Source organism: Homarus americanus, unplaced genomic scaffold (assembly GCF_018991925.1).
Source record: "Homarus americanus isolate GMGI-L3 unplaced genomic scaffold, GMGI_Hamer_2.0 scaffold20465, whole genome shotgun sequence".
NCBI classification, from domain to species: domain Eukaryota; kingdom Metazoa; phylum Arthropoda; class Malacostraca; order Decapoda; family Nephropidae; genus Homarus; species Homarus americanus.
Window position 1 is genome coordinate 6,647,959 of NW_024756914.1, and position 23,663 is coordinate 6,671,621.

The following is a 23,663-nucleotide window of genomic DNA, read 5'->3' on the forward strand; positions in this document are numbered from 1 at the left end:
AATGTAGGCGAGTTGATGACGTCTTCTCTTTGATCTCTCTCTCTCCCTCCCTTGCCATGTTTGTAGGTTAGGTTAGGTTAGGTTAGGTTAGGTTAGGTTAGGTTAGGTTAGGTTAGGTTGAGAGAAAACGAGTTCGTTGTGGTGTAAAAGAATTAAAGGTTGAAGTGTTGTAGTCCGTCCACAGAGCTTCAGCAATAATAATGGGAAAAAGGGGAATTGTTGAGGATTTAAATAACATGAGGGTGAACATGCCTGGTATCCGGGGTGCCAGGGAGGTGAAGTAGATATAGTTAATGGAGCAGGAAGATACGATTTTTAAGGAGGAAGGGGAAGAAGAGAGAGAAAGGAGAGGGGGGGATAAGGGAGAGAAAAGGAGGGGGAAAAGGGAGGGAGGGGAAGAAGAGAGAGAAAGGGAGGGGAAAAGGAAGGAAAGGGGAAGAGGAATTTAGCATGATTTTTTGTTTTATTATTATTTATATTTTTTTAATCAGATAGAATTAACTTGGAAAAATTTGACACGAGGCAGTAAAGTTGCCCTTCATCCTCATCAACACAGACTTACTGAGTAGTGCGAGGAATGAAGGAAGTGAACGGTAGTGAAGTTTGGACTGAAAGGAATGATTTGATAAGGAATGACGTGTGTTGTGACGGAAAGTAAGGAATAGGTATATATTAAAGTTATGGTAAGGAGGAGACATAACTGAGAATATCATGAGAGGAAAACAAAAGTTCAAAATATTTCAAAACATCAACAATGTGTCCAAGTCTTGCGACGCACCGAGTCTGGGAAACATTTCCTTTGTTTTAATGTGGGTGTGAGTGAGTGGCCTCGATGGGAAGACGAAAGTTTCCCCAGATAACTTATTTTCCCGAGGGACGATAACTTATGATATTTGATTTGTTAGTGGTAACATGTGGTGCCTGAAGGGTGGTGGCAGCCCACACAGGTTGGGTGGAGGAAAAATATAAGACCTTGGGGTGGTTGATGTGTGTTGTAGTGGTTGTCGTTAAGAAGATTTGTTCTAGAGAAGAGGAAAAAAACTCGTGAGGGAAATATTGTTTGTAAGCGGCATTTATTGAAAGGTAGGTGTGTGTGTGTGTGTGTGTGTGTGTGTGTGTGTGTGTGTGTGTGTGTGTGTGTGTGTGTGTGTGTGTGTGTGTGTGTGTGTGTGTGTGTGTGTGTGTGTGTGTGTGTGTGTGTGTGTGTGTGTGTGTGTGTGTGTGTGTGTGTGTGTGTGTGTGTGTGTGTGTGTGTGTGTGTGTGTGTGTGTGTGTGTGTGTGTGTGTGTGTGTGTGTGTGTGTGTGTGTGTGTGTGTGTGTGTGTGTGTGTGTGTGTGTGTGTGTGTGTGTGTGTGTGTGTGTGTGTGTGTGTGTGTCTGTGTGTGTGTGTGTGTGTGTGTGTGTGTGTTTTTTGTTGTTGTTGGAAGGTCATAGTCCTCACCACCCAGCTAACAGGTTACCACCACCTGCCGGAGCGTGTCTCTGCCTGACCGTCTCTCGTGTTATATACAGTAGGTGACCCGGGATTTTCTACTCAGTTGTCATGACCTTAGTGAGATTTTATTGTTTTTGAAAGTTCTTTGTATTGTCATGTGGTGTTTCAAGTGGTTTTTTTTTCTGGTAGTCTCTGTATTGTTTGATGGTGTTTATAAAAAAATCGTGCAAGTTTTATCTTTTCTGGTGTTCTGAAAAGATTATACAGTATACTTAAGTTCTCTATTTTGGTTTCTGGTGATCTCAAGAATAATTTATGTGATGTTTTGTTCTCTACTGTTCTCAAAATGTAATAATGAAGTTATATCTGTTCTCCAGTGTTTTGAAAAGTTTAATATGAGGTGACATAGGTTAGCCAATGTTCTAAAAAGGTTCACGTTAGGTTCTTGTTATACTAAATAGTCTCATAACTTATACTATAGGTCCCACGTTGCTGTCTTGCACCTGTACACTCAGCCATGCTCTTAGGTGATGAAACGTTTAAGCGATTTCCCTAAAGAGCTGATATTAAGGGGTAGGGTGTGAGGTACCCACTCCTGTCTCCCCGGTAATGAGCAGAGGGTTGTGTAAGTGCAGGGCTGGTGGGGTAATGCGGATTTTAAAAATATTGAACGATTATCCGGAGAATGAGGCGCGCTTAGTGTTATTAGAACGGAATTGGATTGTTTTTTCATTAAGAGGGGTGGGGGATTTGTTTGCCTGATTATTATTATTGTTGTGTGGTTTTGTAGATCCTTTATCCCAGCGCTGATTCTACAAAAATGGCTTTTATTTTTATCCCTTACTGGTAAAGAGAGAGAGACTGTAGACACCTTTATGCCAGGACCCTGAATCCCCCCAAAAATCGTACGTTTTTTTTTCTTCTAATTGAGGATAAAAGAACGCATGTAGCAACGATAAACTTAATTTTTATATAATTTTCGTCACCATGGTTATTCTAATACCTCCACCATGGATGTATTCTTCATTATCGTTGTAAATATAAAACACATATAGTTGAGAATCCTACACCCAGGTTTATATGTTTATTAAAGTGGTGCCCGGGACTGTAAGCTTCTGGGGGGCAAGAAGAACTTTATTTATCAGTAACTTTGACCGATACGGAAGCTTCACCTGTCAGTCTTGCGTGTGTGGAGGAGGTGGTCAATGTGAGGCGGCAGGTGAGAGTTGCTGGGGTGTAAGTCTTCCCACTTGAAGCCCCCGTAAAGGTCTTCCCACTTGAAGCCTCCGTTAGGTCTTCCCACTTGAAGCCTCCGTTAGGTCTTCCCACTTGAAGCCTCCGTTAGGTCTTCCCACTTTAAGCCCCCGTAAAGGTCTTCCCACTTGAAGCCTCCGTTAGGTCTTCCCACTTTAAGCCTCCGTTAGGTCTTCCCACTTTAAGCCCCCGTAAAGGTCTTCCCACTTGAAGCCTCCGTTAGGTCTTCCCACTTGAAGCCTCCGTTAGGTCTTCCCACTTTAAGCCCCCGTAAAGGTGGCATAAAGATACTTATTTTCCGAATGCTTTCAAGGGGAGCGGTAGTTACTTCCTCCCACAGTAAGCAATACGAGAAGGCTTTAGTGGCTTTTGTTATGAAATACGAGAAGAATGAATTAAAAGTGTACTGCAGTTATCAGTGTAAGTGCTGTTGGGGGACAAAGGACTGTGTATCATAAAGTATACATACTGTACATACATACATACATACATACATACATACATACATACATACATACATACATACATACATACATACGTACATACATACATACATACTGTTTTGCCATAACTTATCAACTTGAATTACGTTAAAGATTAATATACTAATGAGGGCACATATGGCATAACAAAAAAACAAACAAATTGGCAATTCAGCACATCTTAGTCATGGGTTCAATCACAGCCTCTCTTTATCCCAACAGTTCAGGAGTGAAGGTTGGGAATTATACGCATTACGAAAGATTTAAGTAAATTTCAATAACAAAAGTTTACCATAATAAGTGTGGAGGTTCTATAAGATAAATTAAATCAAGAGAATAGAGAATAAGCATGATCCTTAATAAACGACTACTATTGACACCGTGTATATACAATAAACCACCTTGCAACACAATAATTGATTGCACTTTACACACCATGAGTAATAATAGAGCAGCACTGAATATAATACTCAACTAAACCCGATTTGAAAAGGTATATCCACCACTGATTTTCCGAAACGTTAGTGATTATAGAAACCCAACTTAGTCAAGATGTTTGTGTTTTCCCTGGTTCTCCTCTTCGTTATGAAACTATGCTTTCCACATAAGTCCATTGCTGAAGTTACATACATACATACATACATACATACATACATACATACATACATACATACATACAGACATACATAAGGTTGTATTAATTGAAGCGTACATCCTACCAGCATTTACAGATGTACTCGTTCACACACACACACATATAGATACAGTTCGTACATAGAAACATACGGAGCTGTGAGTGTATTTTTAGTCAGGGCAACACTCCTCCGTCTGTCCCCGATGAAGGTAATAAATTGGAGATTACGTTACAGGGATACAATTTTCCCTGTACCATAACTCGCGTCGTGTACACAGCTGATCGACCTGTGTGAACTGTGGCATGGGAGGTAAATCCTTGGAGGGGTCCGGGGTTCACCTTGATCGTTTGGGGGGGGGGGGGGGGGGGAGTTTACGTGTCAACAAAGGGGTCGGAGAGAGGGGAGACTGCCATTGGTCATGCCCCCCCCCCCGTTCCTCCCCCTCCTCCCCCTCCTCCCCCCGTGATTACTTGGCTTCAGTCCTTGCTGTTCGAATATTTTTCTCTTACCTCCTTTCCTCACCCCTCCTTCGTTTCTTCCTTTTCTTTCCAGTTCCTCTTCTCTCTCCTTCCTCACTTCCTCTTTCTGTGTTTCTTTCTCTCCTATCTCCAGTTCTTCCCTCTATCCTCCTCACTCCCTCCTCTCTTCCTCTCTCCCATCTTCCCCCATCCAGCTCCTCCTCTCCTTCCCTTTCTCTCCCTCCTCCTATCAATCCCCTCCTCTATCCTCCCCCCTCTTTTCTCCTGATCCCTCCTTTATCTCTCTCTATCTCTGTCTCTCTTCCCCATTATCTTATCCTAACCCCTCTTCCCCTCCCCCTCCCTCCCTTGCTCCCTGTCATGCAAAAGCTTAGTGAGGTTTAATAGAAGCTTTGTAGGGTTTCGTAGGTTGGCATAGGTCTTCAGTGGGTCTCAGTTTTAATTGGCTAGCAGGATTGTAGAGAGCTTAAGGTCTCACTAAAATGACTGATGGAGGAGGAGGAGGTCAGGAAGAGGTGGGTTAGGTCGTAGTGTTTTAAGGAAGTCTTGATCATATCGTATAGCAAAGACCGTAAATGTATTTTTTATTCCTAATGATCAGAATTTATTCCCTATTGATTTTTTTTGTAGGTTTCTTCTTATTGCACGTCTTAGTATATAGTAATCAGTTAGGTTTATCGAATAGAAAAAAAAAGAAAGGGGGAGGAGGGAGGGAGAGGGAAGGGGAACGCAGAATGGAAGACTTGAATTTATGCGGCGATACCCACCACCACCACCACGATGGAGTTTTCCCGCGTAACTGAAAACCAGAATGACGTGGGAGCTTCTGTTGCATTCAGGCCTGCATACTAACACCTCCTTTCCTGCGTCCACCGTACCACCATCCCTCCAGCTCCCCTTCCCCTCTCTCCACCCTCCATCCCGTCAACTCCCCACTCACCTTTTTCCCTCTCCACCCCTCCACCGTCCCGCCGTCTCCTCCCCCTTTCCAGTCCTCCCCGCCCTCCCTCCCCCTCTCTTCCAGTCCGCCCCCACCCACTCCCCTCGTCCAGTCCGCCACTATCCGAGTGAATTACCGGAAAGTGTGGCAAAATTTGGAACAGTTTCGACTCGTTTTGACGCTGGGTCCACTTAGTTACTGCTGGGCTGAGTGGCGTTACCTGTGTGTGTGTATGTCGTGTAATAATGGTGTCCTTTTGTTGTTTTTGTTGTAGTGATGATGATTTGGAAATTTAATTTAGTATTTCTTAAGTAATTTTAAGTTATATTTTGTGTTGGGTTGATTTTTAATTTATTTTATTTAATGACCGGAAATTTATTTTTGTTTATTCCAATGCCAATTTTTTTTCAAGTGGTTGTTGATTTTATAAATGATTTTTTTAATGTTTTTCAATTAAAATGTTATATTGTTTTTAAGGATAAGATTTTTATTATGTAAGAACAAGGATCTAAGACGGTTTTTATATATTTGTTCATTTTTATATACAGGCGATGATATGGAGTCCGTCTCTGGTTTTAGTTTAATAGTTATTATCAATGTTTATTATTTAATTTTCATCTGTTTGTGCAATTAATTTCACATTTTTCATGGATGTGTCATAATTTTCTTTCTATATAATTTCACCAAAGAATTTTTCCCCTTTACTGTCAAATAATGATGTAGATATACGTGAATAGTGTATTGCGGGGAACAGCTTACAGAATTAGTTCACCGGAGAATTTTCATTACTCGAGAATTTCGGTACAGAATTTATTGTACCGCATGGTGAAAAAATACGGATTATTTGTACCGCACATGAGGAATTATTGGTTTATTCGATGTTTTTTTGTATCATTTAACGAGAAGAAATAGTCAATGCGGGGAACAAACATTTAAACGCAGTAAGATTAAATATTGAGCATGATAAAAATTCACTTCACACGACGAAATTCAGAATAGGATCCGTAATGCGACACTCTTGCATGGTGGTGCATTACGAATTACTGAAATAGTGTACTGGCTGCCACGAAATTAAAACTCAGTGGAGAGAACTGTTAAAAAAAAGAGAGAAGGTCTTTGTGGGGTACGAATGAGAAAATTACTCCATCGTGGCCAAACTACAGGACAGATGGTCAGTCTGTACCCTCTCTCCCCTCCACCAGAGATGTAAAGTAGTATCTCCGACACACAAACACGAGAACCCACATCTTTTATTCATAGTGTAGGTGAAAACTAATTGAATACAGAAATGAAACAACCTTGAGGGGGGGAGGGATACGAACCTGTGGTCTGGCTAAAGTGGACAACGAGATAGAGGAATTCCTGGCATGAGCGAATTAGTGGCCATTTATCATTATAAGGAATTGGTAGAACGTAAATAATTGTATCCGGGAAATAATGTTATGGTTTTATCGTTTGGAGGAAGATAGTGGTATACAGGGTTTATTGATCTAAGGGTTAAGTTTATTTATTCGAGAGATCAAAGTATTCGCGTAATATAATGTTGATATTGTAGCGATGAGTTGACCACACGAGAGAGAGAGAGAGAGAGAGAGAGAGAGAGGTGTGTGGTACAGGAGGTGGAAGAGGAGAACGATGTTGATTGCTTAATAGTTGTCAGGGCATTCTTGTTGTTTACCGCAGCGATTCATATATTTTAGGATCACGAATATTTTAAAGAATCGCTCGTCCTGTCCCGTATAGTTTAAAGATCCTCTCGTCCTGTCCCTTATAGTTTAAAGATCCACTTGTCCTGTCCCACATAGTTTAAAGATCTACTCGTCCTGTCCTATGTATTTTAAAGTTAAACTAATCCCCCTGCCCCTCCTCCCCGAAACAAAAAACCCATAAATTTTACGCTCTAATTATGAAAGAGGTCATTGATATACAGCCACTACTAACGTAAACCATTTGTGTTTTGAACTCCAATTGCCCACAAAATGTAATGTTTACGCTCTAGATATCAACAAAAGAGACTTACTGCAGATGCTCAGAGCTCATTGCAATTTGCGTATGAGGCAAAGAAAATAGTGGGGCAGTAAATTTGAGGTTTATATGACGATGAAGAAGAAATTGCTAGGAGACACACAAGAGCGAGGTGTGTGTGGGGTGTGTGTGGGGTGTGTTCTTGGATCCTGGGTCGAGAGTGTGATCTTGGGTCAGCCAGCAGGTGAAATACTGCGTACCTGGGGTCTGGCTGTGCTCCTAGGCTATCGATTATTGCTTGATTATGTTATCCAGTATTGAAGTTTGATGTTAACGAGGGTGATATGTTGAGGTTAATGTTTATTATTTTATTTAATCTTAAAATTGTTGGGTTTTCATGTTAACGAGAGTATTTGCTTTGTAGTTTGGGGTTAATGGTATTCCTTTGTTAGTTGATTGTTTTTTTTGAGGGGAAAGGTTGTTTAAATTTATTGAATCATGAAGTTAACGGATATTGTTCTCATGTTCTGTACTTTGGGGTTAATGTGTATATTCACTCCCAGTGAATTTTATGCCTTTTTGCACTATCACTATGTTGAAATTCCCTGTAGTAAAGCCTTCTCCCCTCCTAGTTATTATAATTATATCATGTTTGTATCACATATGTTACTTGTATAATATTTGTCAATCAAGAGACCCATTCCCCAATTATGCAACTGTAAATTTTCAACCGTCTGGCTGCCATGCTCTTTCAATAAATCGTTAATTATTATTATTATTATTATTATTACACACACACAGTTAAGGAGGAGTGGGGGAGGGGAGGGGAGGGTTTGGGGAGGATTAATGAGTGTGTCGGAGTGTGTCAGCCGAGTATTAGTGGGTGTCGTGGTGAGCGTTATCACTGCCCCACCAGCCACTCAGCCTCCCCTCCCCCTCCTTCCTTCCCTCTCTCTCCATCCCCCCCTCCCATCCCTCCTACTTATCATCCTACTTCCTTTCATCTTCTCCCCCCACCCCCCCCCACCCACCCACACACACACACACACACACACACTTCACACTTAAGTAGAGTGATATGGCGGCCCATCACCCACCATACCTCTTCGTATAGTAATCCCTACAACACACACACACACACACACACACACACACACACACACACACACACAAAAAAAACGACTAAACGAAAATAATCAGATGGAGACATATTTCCCCATAACCAGGTGTGGGTAATAAGCGAGGTAGGATTACACCCACCTATGTATCCGTATCATTAACCGTAATATATTCCTCTCGTAAGCCGTTATTACCTGCCGTTCACTAATGTCGGCCACGGACAAACACAGGTACAATGTCCTCATATAATACTCGGCTTAGCGGATCATGAAGTGGGCAAATATTACTGCTCCATTATTCAGGGTCATCGTTGGGAGCATGATTTAGGGTGGGAAGGGACGGTAGGGGGTGGGAAGGGACGGTAAGGGGTGGAGAAGGGACGGTAGAGGGTGGAGAAGGGACGGTAAAAGTGGTGAAGGGGAGCAATGGGGAGCAGGATGGTCGAAGGAGGAGCCATTAACTCCCCTTCCTTCTCTTCCCCATCCTATCAAACTCCTCCTTGACCATCCTGCTCCCCATTACGCCCCTTCACCACCGTTACCGTCCCTTCCCCACCCTCTACCGTCCCTTCCCCACCCTCTACCGTCCCTTCCCACCCTAAATCATGCTCCCAACGATGACCCTGAATTATGGAGCAGTAATATTTGCCCACTTCATGATCCACTAAGCCGAGTATTATATGAGGACATTATACCCGTGTTTGTCTGTGGCCGACATTAGGTTTAGGAGGGAGATAGGAAGAAACTGGTTCACAAATAGGGTGGTGGACGAGTGGAACAAGCTTAGCAACTTTGTAGTAAGTGCGGGAACGCTGGAAAGTTTCAAAAGGAGGCTAGATAGATTCATGGATGATAGAGAGTGGTAGTAACTCTCGACAGGAGCTGCCATGCACAGGTCAACCGGCCTATTGCAGACTCCTTATTTTCTTATGTTATGTTCTTATTAGTAGTGAGAGGTAGTAACGGTGGTAGGTGTTGTTAACGATGGTGGTGTTAGTAACGTTGGTGGTGCTGGTAACGAAGGCGCAAGCTTTGGTGGATTAGGGGAGGGGGTCATCTTAACCATCCACGTCACCCGCCGTAGTTGAGTGGCCACATAAATTGGGGTATTAGGTAGACAGCCTCTTCCCACTCTCCAGCTTAACCCCCCACCCACCCCACTCTAGCACCACCCTCACCCCAGCCCCAGCCCCACCCGTCTCCCCCAGGCTGTGAGAGTAGCATTACCAGTGTGTATAACGCCGATAGCTTCTCACTGCTCCCGGGATGGATATGGTAATGGGAAATGATTAGTGCTGCCATCCCCGGAGGTATGCAAATATGGTCTATAGCTCCAGCTGCCACGCCACGCCCAGCCCAGCCGTAGGAGGGCGTGTGCATCCTCCTCCACCACCACGCCTGTCTCTGCTGTTCGGTCATCCACACCTAAAATCTGTACAGCTTCACCACCCCTAGCTGCCACCCATCAGCTTTACCACACTTTCAACCCCCCCTACACCATACCGACCAATACCACCTCAACCTCCCCACACACACCTGCCCACCTACCTACCTACCTGCATGCCCGCCCACGCCCACCCACCCACCCATCGACCGACCCACCACCCACCCACCCACCCATCCACCGACCTTTCCCTCTCCGCGACCTCCTCCCCCCGTTCAACCTTTTATTTGAAGCCGCAGCAGTAGTATTGAACCAGAGTGAGGATGGGCGAAGCCTTGACCACGGATAATTACCCACCGGCCTTAATCCCTTTTGATAATTCCTCAGTGCACTAAAATCCCATCTGATGTTCGTAATTCCCAATAGACTGAAACCACGACTGATTATTCCCTAATGGAACCAAAATCCCTATCTGATACGCCCAAGTGGACTACAATCCCACCAGTTCTTTTAGGTTCCAGTGACCCGTTAAGTATAGTGTGATATGTGTTAAAAAGTTGCATTTTCAAGTATTTCTATTGGGTTTACACACACTGTTATGGGACATACTTGTCTAGGGGTTATTACAATGTTCAACAAAATGAAAACACAAGGGAAGATAAACGATGAACGAGTAGACCTACCAACTAACCTTACAGAGTTGCCACGTTGTTCATTACTCACTACAAGGATGCAAACACTGACATAAATAATACATAATTTACAATACAACACTATACTATATACCCTACAGCAATACATACGACACACAGACAGATGTAAGATGAAAAAGAATTAACATAATGAATAACTCGTTTCTTGAACTAGCTGACTTACCTAGTTCCCATCACAACGCACACACACACAAACTAACAAAGAGCAGAGGGAGAGAGAGAGAGACTCGGGTAATGAGGAGGTCTGAGGTAAACATTGTTGGATCATTAAGTGTGGCGAGGCTTGTAGCGGTAGCTCTTGTGTTGACGCCAGCCTTAACTCTGCCACACACACCACCTCATCATGATCATACTACTCCTCCTCATACTCCTCCTCATCATACTCCTCCTCCTCCATTTCCTCATACACACTCTGCCTTCCACTTACACTCACTCCTCCTCTGTTAACGCCCACCTAAACGCTCTCCGCACACGACTGCTACTTCCCTTTTATCCTCCTCCTGCATGGCTTCTCTCCTCTTCTCCTCCTGCACTCACATGCCCTCCTCTTTACTCAGCACTTCCTTCTTTCCTTCCTTCTCTTTTGTCCCTCTTTTCTTTTCTGCCCCCTCCTCCTCCTCCTTCTTTCTCCTGCCCTCACGTCCACATCATCTCAACCTCTAATCTTCCTTATTTCTCTTCGTTGTGTTTTTGTTTTCCTACTTCTCTTTCCGTTTCTTATTCTCCTCCTCCTCTTCTTCCTTCCGCCCCTCCTCTTCACACCTCCGCCTGTATTCTTCCTTATTCTTCTTCCTTGCCCATCCATCGAACCCAGATTTCAAGGGAATGTTACGCCACTTTGTTCAGATGGTGTCAAGGAATGGGTTATCCGGTGTGTAGGAATGGGTGATCCGGTGTGTAGGAATGGGTTATCCGGTGTGTAGGAATGGGTGATCCGGTGTGTAGGAATGGGTGATCCGGTGTGTAGGAATGGGTTATCCGGTGTGTAGGAATGGGTGATCCGGTGTGTAGGAATAGGTGATCCGGTGTCAAGGAATGGGTGATCCGGTGTGTAGGAATGGGTGATCCGGTGTGTAGGAATGGGTGATTCGGTGTGTAGGAATGGGTGATCTGGTGTGTAGGAATGGGTGATCCGGTGTGTAGGAATGGGTGATCCGTGGAGATGGTTAGTTCCGCTTGATGGCCTATTGAAGGTGTTGGTGTTTGAGATGGTCTTATGGTGTACTCGTATCTTGGAGTATAATGACTTTGAGGTAATTTATAGGAGGTAATCCAACCCCCCTTTAAACCCTCCCAAGGGATTTAAAAGCATTAGTTAAGACTCCGTTATGTAGTAAGATTTTGTTGTGATTCGAATTATTTATAAAGGATAATATTAGATTATTTTTACGCTTGGTGTTGTAATTAAAAGGACTGTTATCAGTAATTGGGCATCATTGAGTGGGTATTTTGCTGACAGTGACTGACATTGTGTATTTTCTCTCTCCCTCAGATTCGTGACTGGCTGACACTGATGGAGCAGATGACCCGTCAGCAGACTGTTGTGGTGGGTGACGCTGACGACATCCGGCAGCTGACAGAGAAGCAAAAGGTAAGTCACTACTCGTCTTCTTCTGTTCCTCCTTCCTTTTTCTTCTTCCGTTTTCTTCAGTAATGTTGTTATTGTAGTTCATATTTATTGGTGAACACGGTGTTGTATGTTCTTGCGTTCGTACTGTTCATCTTCTGTGTTCTTCGAAGTTTTTCAATTCAATTTCAATAATAAAAACAGTAATACCAGAAGCACCTGGCAAGTGGCACAAATATACCTATAAAGTTAAACATTACAAAGGGGGATCGAAGTTTTTTTTTATTCACACACACACACACACACACACACACACACACACACACACACACACAACCCTTCCCACCCCACTCTCAGAGACACACGTGAGTCCCTCTTCCCTCCCTCACCCAATAAGACTCCGGGTGTGGTGGCCTCTTATCCTGGCCTCTTTACTCCTGACGTTTATTCATTAGAGAAAATTGAAAACGTCGCCAACTAATACATAACTGGCGTGACGACCTCATTAAATCGAGACTCGTTACATTGCCAGGTCTTGATTCCTCTTCTTCCGCTCGAGTTGCAAGGTCTCGTTGTTTGGGCCCAGAGCTGTTGTTTTGTGATTCCTGTTGTTGTTTTTTTATTGTTTTTATGTTTTTTTTTTGTTTACTGTTTGTATTGTGTAGTGTGTTTGTTCTTCGTTAAATCTGTTTTATTGTTTTTGATTTGTTAGTTTGTTTGATTAATGTTTTATTTTTGTTTCTGTGTTTGTTCTGTTGTTTGTTATTTATTTACTTTTTACTGTGTTTTGGATTTTATTTAATACATTTCTGCCTAAAGGAAAAGGTCACCTACTCACCTCATACCTGTAGCTAGGAGTTGTGTCCGTATGAATGTTTTTTTTTTCTTCTCGGTACTGAGATTACATTCCTCTTCCTTCTTATTCCTCTCCTTCTCTTCTTCTCACCATCATTATTCTATCCCTCCACTCCCTACCCACCTTCCACCTCTCTCTCTCTCTCTCTCTCTCTCTCTCTCTCTCTCTGTTTCTATTCCCCGTCTTCCTCTCCTGTTTCTTCCCTGGTCCTTTGCTTTTCATTCCCTTCTTCCTTTCCATTTTTTATTATCCGTTCTCCCTCCTTCCTTCCTCTCCCCTCTCCACCTTCCTTTCCCGTCCTCGTGTGAGCGGGTACAGAGGCCAAAACATTTAGGAAATCTTGAATAGCGAATCGCGAACACCACCTTATTATTTTCCATTTGCTCTGCCATCGCGAAATTTTCCAACGCAAAATCAATCAATAATTTAAAGGAAGGTGGTGTACCAATTTTTTGAACGGGATTTCACGCCACATATGCCACATGTTGTATCGGGATGGGTAGTGTGTCTTTGTCGGGACGGTTCCATTGGATGATTTCTGGCAGCGTTGTGGTCCTGCCTGAGGAGGAGACACCGTGCTTACATGGGTCTTGTTATTTTTGGAGTTATTTATGTGGGAAATATTATATTCTTTTGTTATTGTTTCGTCGGGAAATATGATATAGAGAATAATATATATCCTGAACATCGCATAATATATTTCTACTACAGACCTTTTTCTCACATCACTATTATTTCTTTTGTATTTTTCAACATTTATTCCTGAAGCTGACAATGTGAGAGTATCTATATATCTCAAGAGTATGTAACCCCACTTCTCGTGTCCCTGGAGTGGCCCTCATGGCCCAGGAGTGGCCTCTCAAGTGGCACTAGTCGAGTATTTCACCCTCTATATACTTGTAAGGAGATTTACATTGATACGACTCGGGTGTCTCTTGTTGACACGATCAGCTGTTCTATTGTAAACACGACGATATTCTCAAGTTCTTTTGTTTTTATTTTTGGACAGCTGTTTTCGTAACTCAAGACGTTTACTGTAAATAGTTGGTGTGGGTGAAGTTGGATGGGTGTGTGGGTGTAGGTGAGTGTTTGTAGGTGTATTTTTATGTACGATTGCGGGTGTAGGTGGGTGTTTATTTAGGTATGTGGGTGGGTCTTGAGTCTTGATGGTTGTGGATATAAATATGTATGTGTTTGTGGAAGTGTGTTCACCTCTGTGCTTTATGTGTGAATAAGTTCTTTTTTTCTTGAGCGACATTAGGTGTGTGTGTGTGTGTTTGGGGAGAGAGTCGGGGTGAGGTGGGGGGGAGGTTATTGAGTTTTGTGACAGTGTGGAGGGGGAGGGAGGCCAGGGCAAGGAATTGGTGGGGAGGGGAAGTGGAAGGGAGAGGAGGAAGGCCTTGGAGGGCGGAACGAGGGGTAGGAAAAGGGAAAGGAGAAGGGAAGTGGAGGAGGAGGAGGAGGAGAGCTGGTACAGGGGCTAGCATGAAGGGTGGAGTCACGGCGCCTTCCCCCATCCTCCTTCCTCCTCAAAAAAAAAAGAGACGGAAATTGAACTCTTCTCCGTTTTGAGCGGTTCCTTGGGTTTGCGACTAAGCCTTCTGTGTGGGTGTATGTGGGTGTAACCGGGACACCTTTTGACTCTATACTCAACTGTGGTGGAGTGTTTTCCACTTTGGTGTTTGGGTGTAATGTGTGTGTCGCCCCCTCCCTTTCTTAGGTGTAGTTAGTGTGGTCTTATGGGTGTTTGGGTGTAGTTGGTGGGATGGATAGATTCACCTGTTGAAGCTTTTGGTGGGATGGATTGGGAGGCTCACCTGTTGAAGCCTCTGGTGGTATGGATTGAAGATCTTTGGTGAAGCAGATAGAATAAAACAAGATGAAATGCTATAGAAATAACGAATAATAACAACAACCATAATAATAACAACAACAAATAAACCAGAAAGAACTCTCACTCCTACAGCTGGTTCCCCTCCTACCCCCATAGCCCGCCGCCCTGGACTCAGCCGTGTCGGAATCGGGAGGAACCAGCCATTCGTAAAAGTTTGGCACTGATGTTATGGAGTTTCAATGTACAACCCGCCAAATGTGGGAAGTCAGCGTGGGAAAGAGACTAAAGGAATGCTGGTGTGTATGAGGGAGAGGCGATGGAGGTGGGGGAAGGGTGGGTGGTGGAGATGGTGGTGTAAGGTGGTGAAGATGGGTAGATGATGTATAGTAATTAAGTAATGTTGTAGTAGTGATGGAGAAGGGGGTGTAAGGGTGTTGGTGGTGATGGGGATGTGGGGTGGTGGAGATAGTGATGGAGTTGGTGGTGGAGACGGGGTGTGATGGGGAGATTGACTGGAGGTAATTATTATAGGTCAAGGTCAGGTCAGGTCATTGTTAAAGAGAGCACCTTACATTACTACCACCACTACCAGGCACTACCAGACAACCAGCACTTCCTCACCACCAGTATCACACGTAGTCAACACCACTACTACCACCACCACTACCACCAGGATGCAATAGGATGGTGGTGGTGGTTAGGGGTGGGTGGGGAAAGAGGGGAGGTCAATGTCCAGCAGCTGCAGTAGGAAGAGAGTTTGGTAGGCAGAGGAGGCGAGCCAACCGAATCTTGTAGCCTACATTACCAGCGACCTCCACATGTCTTGACAGAGCCCAGGGATTACTTCAGCTTGGGGTACACTGCTCTCTCTCTCTCTCTCTCTCTCTCTCTCTCTCTCTCTCTCTCTCTCAGCTCTGTCTACCTCGTACAATCTTACTCCTCACTCTTCCTCACCACTCCATCGTATTCTTCCTCACTATCTCTCTCTCTTGATATTTACAAACTCTTCTTCTCCAGCCTTAGGGACACTTATCCTAATGCTCTCCCTCAGATGCTCTCTCACACACTCACCACTTCGAGTACACTTCTCTGATTCACTCACTCACTTTCACTCTCTCTCCGTCTCCATCTTTTGAGTGCATATTTCTATTCCATCTTTACAGTACCAGATGATGTGATTTTGAAATAGAATTGTCACTCAACTTCTATAACTGGGAATGCTTTTTGAAGGGTTATTCCTCCTCCTCCTCCTCCTCCTCCTCCTTTGCACCAGCTTGTATAACCCCATATATCAGTGAAACTTCTCTTTAACGAACAACAGGGACAGGAACCTTCCTTTATATCAAAGTCACTATATTAGATGTGAAACCTCCATCTAACGAACTATATACAGATGAATGTCCCTTATATCTCGTAGTCCTTTAACTGTGAAACCCACCCCTAACAGCTTACGTCCGTTATACAGAGGTTTTACCGTACTTTCGGATAACATAGTGACAGAAACTTCAATCTGATATCGCGTATAGATGGATAGATTGCATTCAGCACACACGGCGTATTGGGTAATGCCAGAGAGAGTCGTGGTGAAACGTCCTTCACTCTAACGCCACACTGTTGTTCAGGAGGCAGACACACCAATAGACAACAACAACAACAACAACAAAAAAGAGCCGCCGTTTGTATTGGATTTAGACAGATTCATCTCATAAACACATCGGGAGGTGATCTGTTTATCTGGAGTACGTCAGTGTGTGTGTGTGTGTGTGTGTGTGAGTTATTTGTCTGGACTTGTGTGGTGGGGGAGTCGTGGTTGTGTCTGGATGTCTGGTCGTGTGGTGGAGTCGTCGTCTGTGGTGGTGGTCGTCTGGATGTCTGGTTTTGTGGTGGTGGTCGTCTGGATGTCTGGTTGTGTGGTGGTGGTCGTCTGGTTGTGTGGTGGTGGTCGTCTGGATGTGTGGTGGTGGTCGTCTGGTTGTGTGGTGGTGGTCGTCTGGTTGTGTGGAGCTGGTCGTGTGGTGGAGCCGGCTTAAGCGCCACTAAGCCCAGGGAAGCTTATTTTGTTATTCTAATACAAGGAAGGATTGGACTGTGGGCGTTCTTGATAACAGGGAGGATAACTGCAACCTCCCTCCCTTCCTTCCTTCCTCCCTTCCTCCCTTCATCCATCCCTTCGTTCTATCCTCCCTTGCTACCTTCCACCCTTCCCTTTTTCCCTCTCTCCATCCTTCTTTTTTTCGTTCTTTCCTCCCTCCCACCCTTCCTTCCTACTGCCTTTCCACCCTTCATATCTCCCTTCCTCCCTTCCCCTGTTGTGGTGTGATCATATGAAACCCTTACACTTGGGGGGAGGGGGGGAGGTATTCCTATGTTTTTTAAGGTAGTTTGAGTTTACGACACGACAGAATATTTTAGGGTTATTTCGTTCGGGTTTTAGCAGTGGTTTGATGTTTAGACCCGGCATAACACCTTGGTTTATTAGCTTAAATTTTCATATTGGTTTAAGGTTACGACAAGGCAGAATATTTGGAGTTTTTAGGTTTAATTTTTTACAGTCGTTTGACGTTACCGACACGGCAAGATACTCTGGGTATATTTGGTTATTTTTTTTTTTAGTGGTTTGAGGTTACGACACAACATAATAGCCTGGGTAATTTGGTTCAATTTTTGACAGTGGTTTGAGGTTACGACACAGCATTACACAGTGGGTTTTGTTATTTTTTTTACAGTGCTCTAAGGTTACATCACAGCATGGTTATGTTTAAGAATGGTGTGAGTTCAGGACACAACGTGATTATATGCAATGTGCTGTTAGAGTCAGAGTGGTGTGAGCTTAGGGCACAAAATCGTTAGTTCCATCAGAGTAGAACTTTGTTGTGAGTTTGTAACACAGTGTCAGATCTGTTGGTTATATTGGTCAACATTATAAACTCTCTCTCTCTCTCTCTCTCTCTCTCTCTCTCTCTCTCTCTCTCGTAACATCCAGACAGTTGGCTTAATCTGATACGTTATCCACTTTTAAATTAAATTATTAACAAATGTAAAACGCACATTGTTGGCAGCCTATTAGCTCACATTTGCGGAAAAGCTTATAAGAGAAGCTTAACTGTTGTTGGTTATATGATCATATTAGAGACTTAGGTGTGTTAAGCTGAGAGTTAATGTGGAAAGAAAATGTGTTTTATGACACTTTTGTGGGGATGGTCATTAACCCCCCCCCTCCTCCTCCCTAGCGAGGCCATCAACACGGGACTCTCCTGCTATCCAGGAAAGTCTCTCTCTCTCTCTCTCTCTCTCTCTCTCTCTCTCTCTCTCTCTCTCTCTCTCTCTGGTGTGTTTGTCTGAACCAAATTGTAACGCGAATACCTTTATTTTGTTTGTTCTATTTATTTGTTTATTTGTATTATTTTCTTTTTAATTCCACAACAGAATTACGTTAGGCATTTTTAAAAGAGCATAGACTACACTCGCAAAACGATGTACATATACGAATTTAAAATACCTTTTTTGAGGGGATGGGGATTTATTTGTATTATTATATTTTCTTACTGTCAGTAGTTGTAGTGTATGTGTGCGTGTATCTGTCTGTCTGTCTGTCTGTCTCTCGAGTTAGTGGAGTGATAATAAAAACTGTTAATTAAAATAGGAATATTATCCCTTTAAAAGACTGAGTTTGGGAGGTTAATTTGCCCCTCCCCCCCCCAACCCGTAGCCTTTAACACGGGGTTACCCTTTGAGGATTAATGGCGTGATAAGGTTAATGGGCCGTGGTTAATACTCTTAATGTATTGATAAGGTAGATTGACCATTGAAATACCTTAAGTGAATTGGTAAAAGTGTGAAGTAGTATAGTAGTAGAAGTAGTAGTAGTTTTTGTAGTCGTAGTAGTATCGAAGTAGTAGTAGTAGAATTGGAAGGTCCATGTAAGGTGGTGGTAGGGAGCGAGAGGGTTGGTGGAGGGCGTCGAGGAGAGGAGAGGAGAGCCGAGCCGTAGGGTCCTTGTTGATCTTGCCTTTGGCTGTAGGCATCGAGGCGAGTAATGAAGTTATTGCCAGTAGTCCGTCGTGATGCGTAAGGAAGTGCGTAATTCCCTTGTTCGATCACAGTCTCGTCAGATTACGTCGTGACTCCAGATTACGCTCTGACTGCAGATTGGATTTTTACGACATGATGAAGGTAACCGTAACATCGCGGGAAAAACAAAACAAAACGTAATGCGTATTGTAGGAAGAGATTAACTAGGGGTTGTTGGCGAGGTTAATATACGCAATGACGCGGAAACGAGACTAATGACATAGGCGTTTAGGGTAATTACGCCATGACGCTTGATCTGGTTGACGACGAGACGAGGGTATATGGTGTGACGTGTTGGAGAGAGAGAGAGAGAGTGTGACGTGAGGGAAAACAAAGAGAAAACACACACACACACACACACACACACACACATATTCCCTCAATTCCAACAGGTTCGGTGTTTTAAAGTTGGGTAATTGAAATCCACGTGGGTTGAGTGTTGGGCATAGCTGAGCCGAGCGAGATCTGTCATTCACATTGAGAGCAGCGACGGCTTGGCAGAGTTGGTGGTGGTAGTGGTGATGGGTGGTGGTGATGGTGGTGCTAGTGGTGGTGATGGTGGTGGAAAGTGCATGTTATGTTTGTCACCAGACGTCTTCCATTATACACAGCCACCCTAACAACAACCATTCCCCATTAAATAATAACAACTATCAGTCATCACCATCAACAAAAACTTCCACCACTCATTAATATCAATAAACACTAATAATAACAACAACCACCATGACGTGTCCCAACTCCTACCTCTCGCTGCCCATTACCAGCCGCTGACAGTAGTACCTTCCATTAACACCCTCTTAGCCTAGCCCGAGGCATCAAGCCCAGCGCCGGGGAGCCTCATATGTTATTCCTTCTTCACATCTTTTCTTTAGTATTTAGGGCAGGTTTCTCGGGAGGTCGGGTCGTTATACACGGCTAACGAAGGCGGCGGCACCCACACTGGGGAGAGAGGAAAGGGAGGGAAGGAGAGCCTTTTTTTCTTCATTTTAGTTCGTGTATGCCCGTCCATACGCTCACTTACTCACCCACCCAGCCACTTATTCGCCCACCCATCCACCATTCACACCATCACTTCTCACTCCATCCACTTACTCACCCACCCAGCCACTTATTCGCCCACCCATCCACTTATTCGCCCACGTCGGCCAAATCACCCAAGGGCACAAAAAACTTACGTATCAAAACTCACTTGTGTATTTAGCCTTTGGGAAACTCAACCATCCACCCCTGTCCATCCAATTGAGCCACCTGTCCACCCACCCACCCCTCCCACCCATATCAAAGACTCCACACCCATACCTGTCCATCACAACTCGTGGGGCAGGGAGAGGGACATGTAGCTCGGCTTGCTTCCTGCCTGCCTGCTGCTACCTACCTACCTACCTACCTACCTTCCTACCTGAGGGATAAAAGTCTTGCTTGCTTATTCAGCCGCTGTGACTCCAGGTGACGTTATTGTAGCCGGATTTTTCAGTTCGTCCAAAAATATCATGGGACTATGTTTTGTGGCTGAGAGAGAGAGAGAGGGAGAGAGACCTTACATCATCTCCTCTGCCACATAACTCTCACGTTGTTACCAAGATAACAGAACACACTGGTATATGGTCATAAGCAATGTCTCCTACTCCCCCTTAAGAACTTCTGTCCCCTTATATTATTACTTGTTGTCATCATTTTTCTCCTCGTGTGAGTCATCTTGATGGAACTTTTATCCGAGTCTTCATTATATTTTCATAATTTAAATTTGCATAATGGGATTGTGTAAGTATGTTGGCTAATCCCATTTGTATCTGTGTATGTATGTATGTATGTATGTATGTATGTATGTATGTATGTATGTATGGGTGTACATTTTGTGTGTGTATGTACTGTATGTATGTGTGCACATTTGTGTGTGTATGTGTATATATATATATATATATATATATATATATATATATATATATATATCTCTTAAGTCCCTCATAGAGCTGCTGTATGTGGGGGGTCGACGGGTCTGGCTCGTATATACTGGGAAGACAGGACACCACAGGGCAGGAGGCGCCACGACGCTCGAGTGCAGTGTGTGTGTGTGTGTGTGTGTGTCGGTCTTGGGGGTCAAGGTAAATATGGACTGTTTTTATTAATATGACTTTTTTCTGTTGGTCATTATGGGTTAAATAATTAAAAGTAAAGAAATTCACAGTTTACAGCGATATTTTGGGTATTTTTACAATCATGTTTCGGAATGACTTAATAATTTCATATAGTTTGTGTAGCTTTAATTATTATGTCATATTGATATCGTTTGTCGTAAGAAAATTCCTCCACACGGACGCTGACGAAGACCCGATACAGAAGTTACAGTTTCTTTCATGAGGTTCTTAACAGGACCTGATCAGATTATATCAAGGTGTTTGATTTCTCTATTTTTTTAAATTTTATTCGTTTTTTAGACTTCAATATTTTTTTTTCGATCAGTGAAGCTGGTTTCTTTTGCACTAGCACAAGGATAGTGTGTGTGTGTGTGTGTGTGTGTGTGTGTGTGTGTGTGTGTGTGTGTGTGTGTGTGTGTGTGTGTGTGTGTGTGTGTGTGTGTGTGTGTGTGTGTGTGTGTGTGTGTGTGTGTGTGTGTGTGTGTGTGTGTGTGTTCTTGTATTGACACCCTGATCACCCTTGCTAGCCGTTGTCTTCAGTCCACTGGCTCGTTGGTTAATAAACTTTTTACTGACAGGTGACTATTAACAAGTTACCAGATAAATTAACAGCGGCGTCGGAGTGTTGGTTCCCTCTCTCCCTCTATCCCTCCTACCCACCTTTCCTCCCTCCCTCCCTCCCTCCATCCTCCCTCCCCACCACTACCAAAGAACTGTTAATTAATGCCTCACGTAATTAACCCACAAAGTTAACCTAATTGCTGGGGATTTTATGAAACTTCCCCATTGTGTTATTGTTTGTGTTGTGAGTTTGGAAGTTTGAGCCTTGGTAATTTTCTTTTATGCAATATTATTACTTTTTTTTGTAAGGTTCAGTCGCTTCCAGGTGTGATGTTAAGCCCTACCGTCCCTCCCTTGCTTATGAATGGTGTATTGTTTTACCCTGTACATGTTGATATTATTCATAACATCAAGCAGCTTTCATTCATCAGCTGTTAACTCATTACGTATATGGCCTACAGGTAGATGTAAGTTTGTGTTAAGTTTCTAGAGAATTTTGATCTTGTCCTTAAGTGTGTATTTTTTTCCCACGCTAGATATGTCAGTTTTTTCCCCCCATGCCAGGTAGGCCATATTACTTTTTTTCCACGCCTGATAGGTCAATTTTTTCCCAAGGCTCGGTATGTCAACTTTTTTTCCCACCTTAGGTATGTCATTTTCCCCTCGGGTATCCCCCTCGCTAGGTATGTAATTTTTCCCCCAGGCCAGGTATGTAATTTTTTCCCCTCAGGTATGTCATTTTTCCCCTAGGCCAGGTATAATAATTTTTTCCCAGGCCAAGTACTTACTTTTTATAATGCATTTGGAATATATTTTTTTTACCCATAAGTACCTGTCCATTCCACTCTCATTCACCACACTCCTCTCTCGTATTTTCACCACCAGTTCCGTAATCTGATTGGCTAACTGTGATATATATATATATATATATATATATATATATATATATATATATATATATATATATATATATATATATATATATAGTCTAACTCTAATAGCTCTTTAGTGTATGATTGTTAACAGGGCATGAACTCTCACTGATTTGTAAAGTGATCTGTTTTTGGGGTAATTTTCCCTGGTCATTGTGTTTATTAATTTAATAGGCTTTTACTGGCTGTATGTGAGGATATTAGGGGAGTCTGTTCAAGGATTCAGCCCCCGGGAGCCAGAGGGCCTTGACACGGATTTTCAGAGCTGTGCCAATCATGTGGATTATTGACACAGATATGAAGCCGCGCCGGACCTCTAGCTGTAATGGTGTGTGTGTGTGTGTGTGTGTGTGTGTGTGTGTGTGTGTGTGTGTGTGTGTGTGTGTGTGTGTGTGTGTGTGTGTGTGTGTGTGTGTGTGTGTGTGTGTGTGTGTGTGTGTGTGTGTGTGTGTGTGTGTGTGTGTGTGTGTGTGTGTGTGTGTGTGTGTGTGTGTGTGTGTGTGTGTGTGTGTGTGTGTGTGTGTGTGTGTGTGTGTGTGTGTGTGTGTGTGTGTGTGTGTGTGTGTGTGTGTGTGTGTGTGTGTGTGTGTGTGTGTGTGTGTGTGTGTGTGTGTGTGTGTGTGTGTGTGTGTGTGTGTGTGTGTGTGTGTGTGTGTGTGTGTGTGTGTGTGTGTGTGTGTGTGTGTGTGTGTGTGTGTGTGTGTGTGTGTGCGCGCGTGCGCGTGTGTGCGCGTGTGTGTGGTTCTCTGCTGAGCTTTGGTTTAATTTTGTTTTCTTCTCTGTAAGACGTGGCTGCTGAAGGCTCTCACTAATGAGGGTTTTACCTTGAAGATAATTAGGATAAAACTAATTATCTGATTATTCTCGAATAACAATTGAGCAAAATCTTGGGAGTCAGTCTCATAATTTTTATTTTACCTTTGTTTGATACTTCCTCCGTAACATACATGGCAGCACTTCACATTCATTACCCCGAACAACCCACCCGAGTGTATGAGGAGGCTAATATGTTAATCACTAATCATACTAATCTCTCCGGCTATCATTGCAGGAATACGATACTCCTGTGTATGATTCACTGGCCCCTGTATGATTCATCGCCTCTCATGTATAACAACACTTGTATAATTCAATGGATCTCTCGTAATTCATTGTCATCCTCCCCTACCCCCCTCTCCCTCTCTTCTCCTTTCCACTCTCCCTCCTCTCCCCTTCCCTCTCTTCCCCCCTCCCCCATATTTATAACAAGACACTATTATTCACTACCCCGCGCTAAATCTGCCCCCCCCTCCCTCCTC

The 23,663-nt window shown here is 43.5% G+C and overlaps 1 protein-coding gene across 1 annotated transcript in view; it reads left to right on the forward strand.

Moving 5' to 3' along the window:
- The window catches only part of LOC121857283 (dystrophin-like), a 173,012-nt gene extending 158,139 nt beyond the window's left edge, over window positions 1–14,873 (forward strand). Inside the window, exons 49-50 of the mRNA XM_042353273.1 lie at window positions 11,899–11,997; window positions 14,820–14,873. Of these exons, the coding sequence (XP_042209207.1) occupies window positions 11,899–11,997; window positions 14,820–14,873 (153 nt within the window). The remainder of the gene's footprint in view (window positions 1–11,898; window positions 11,998–14,819) is intronic.
- The last annotated feature ends 8,790 nt before the right edge of the window (window positions 14,874–23,663 follow it).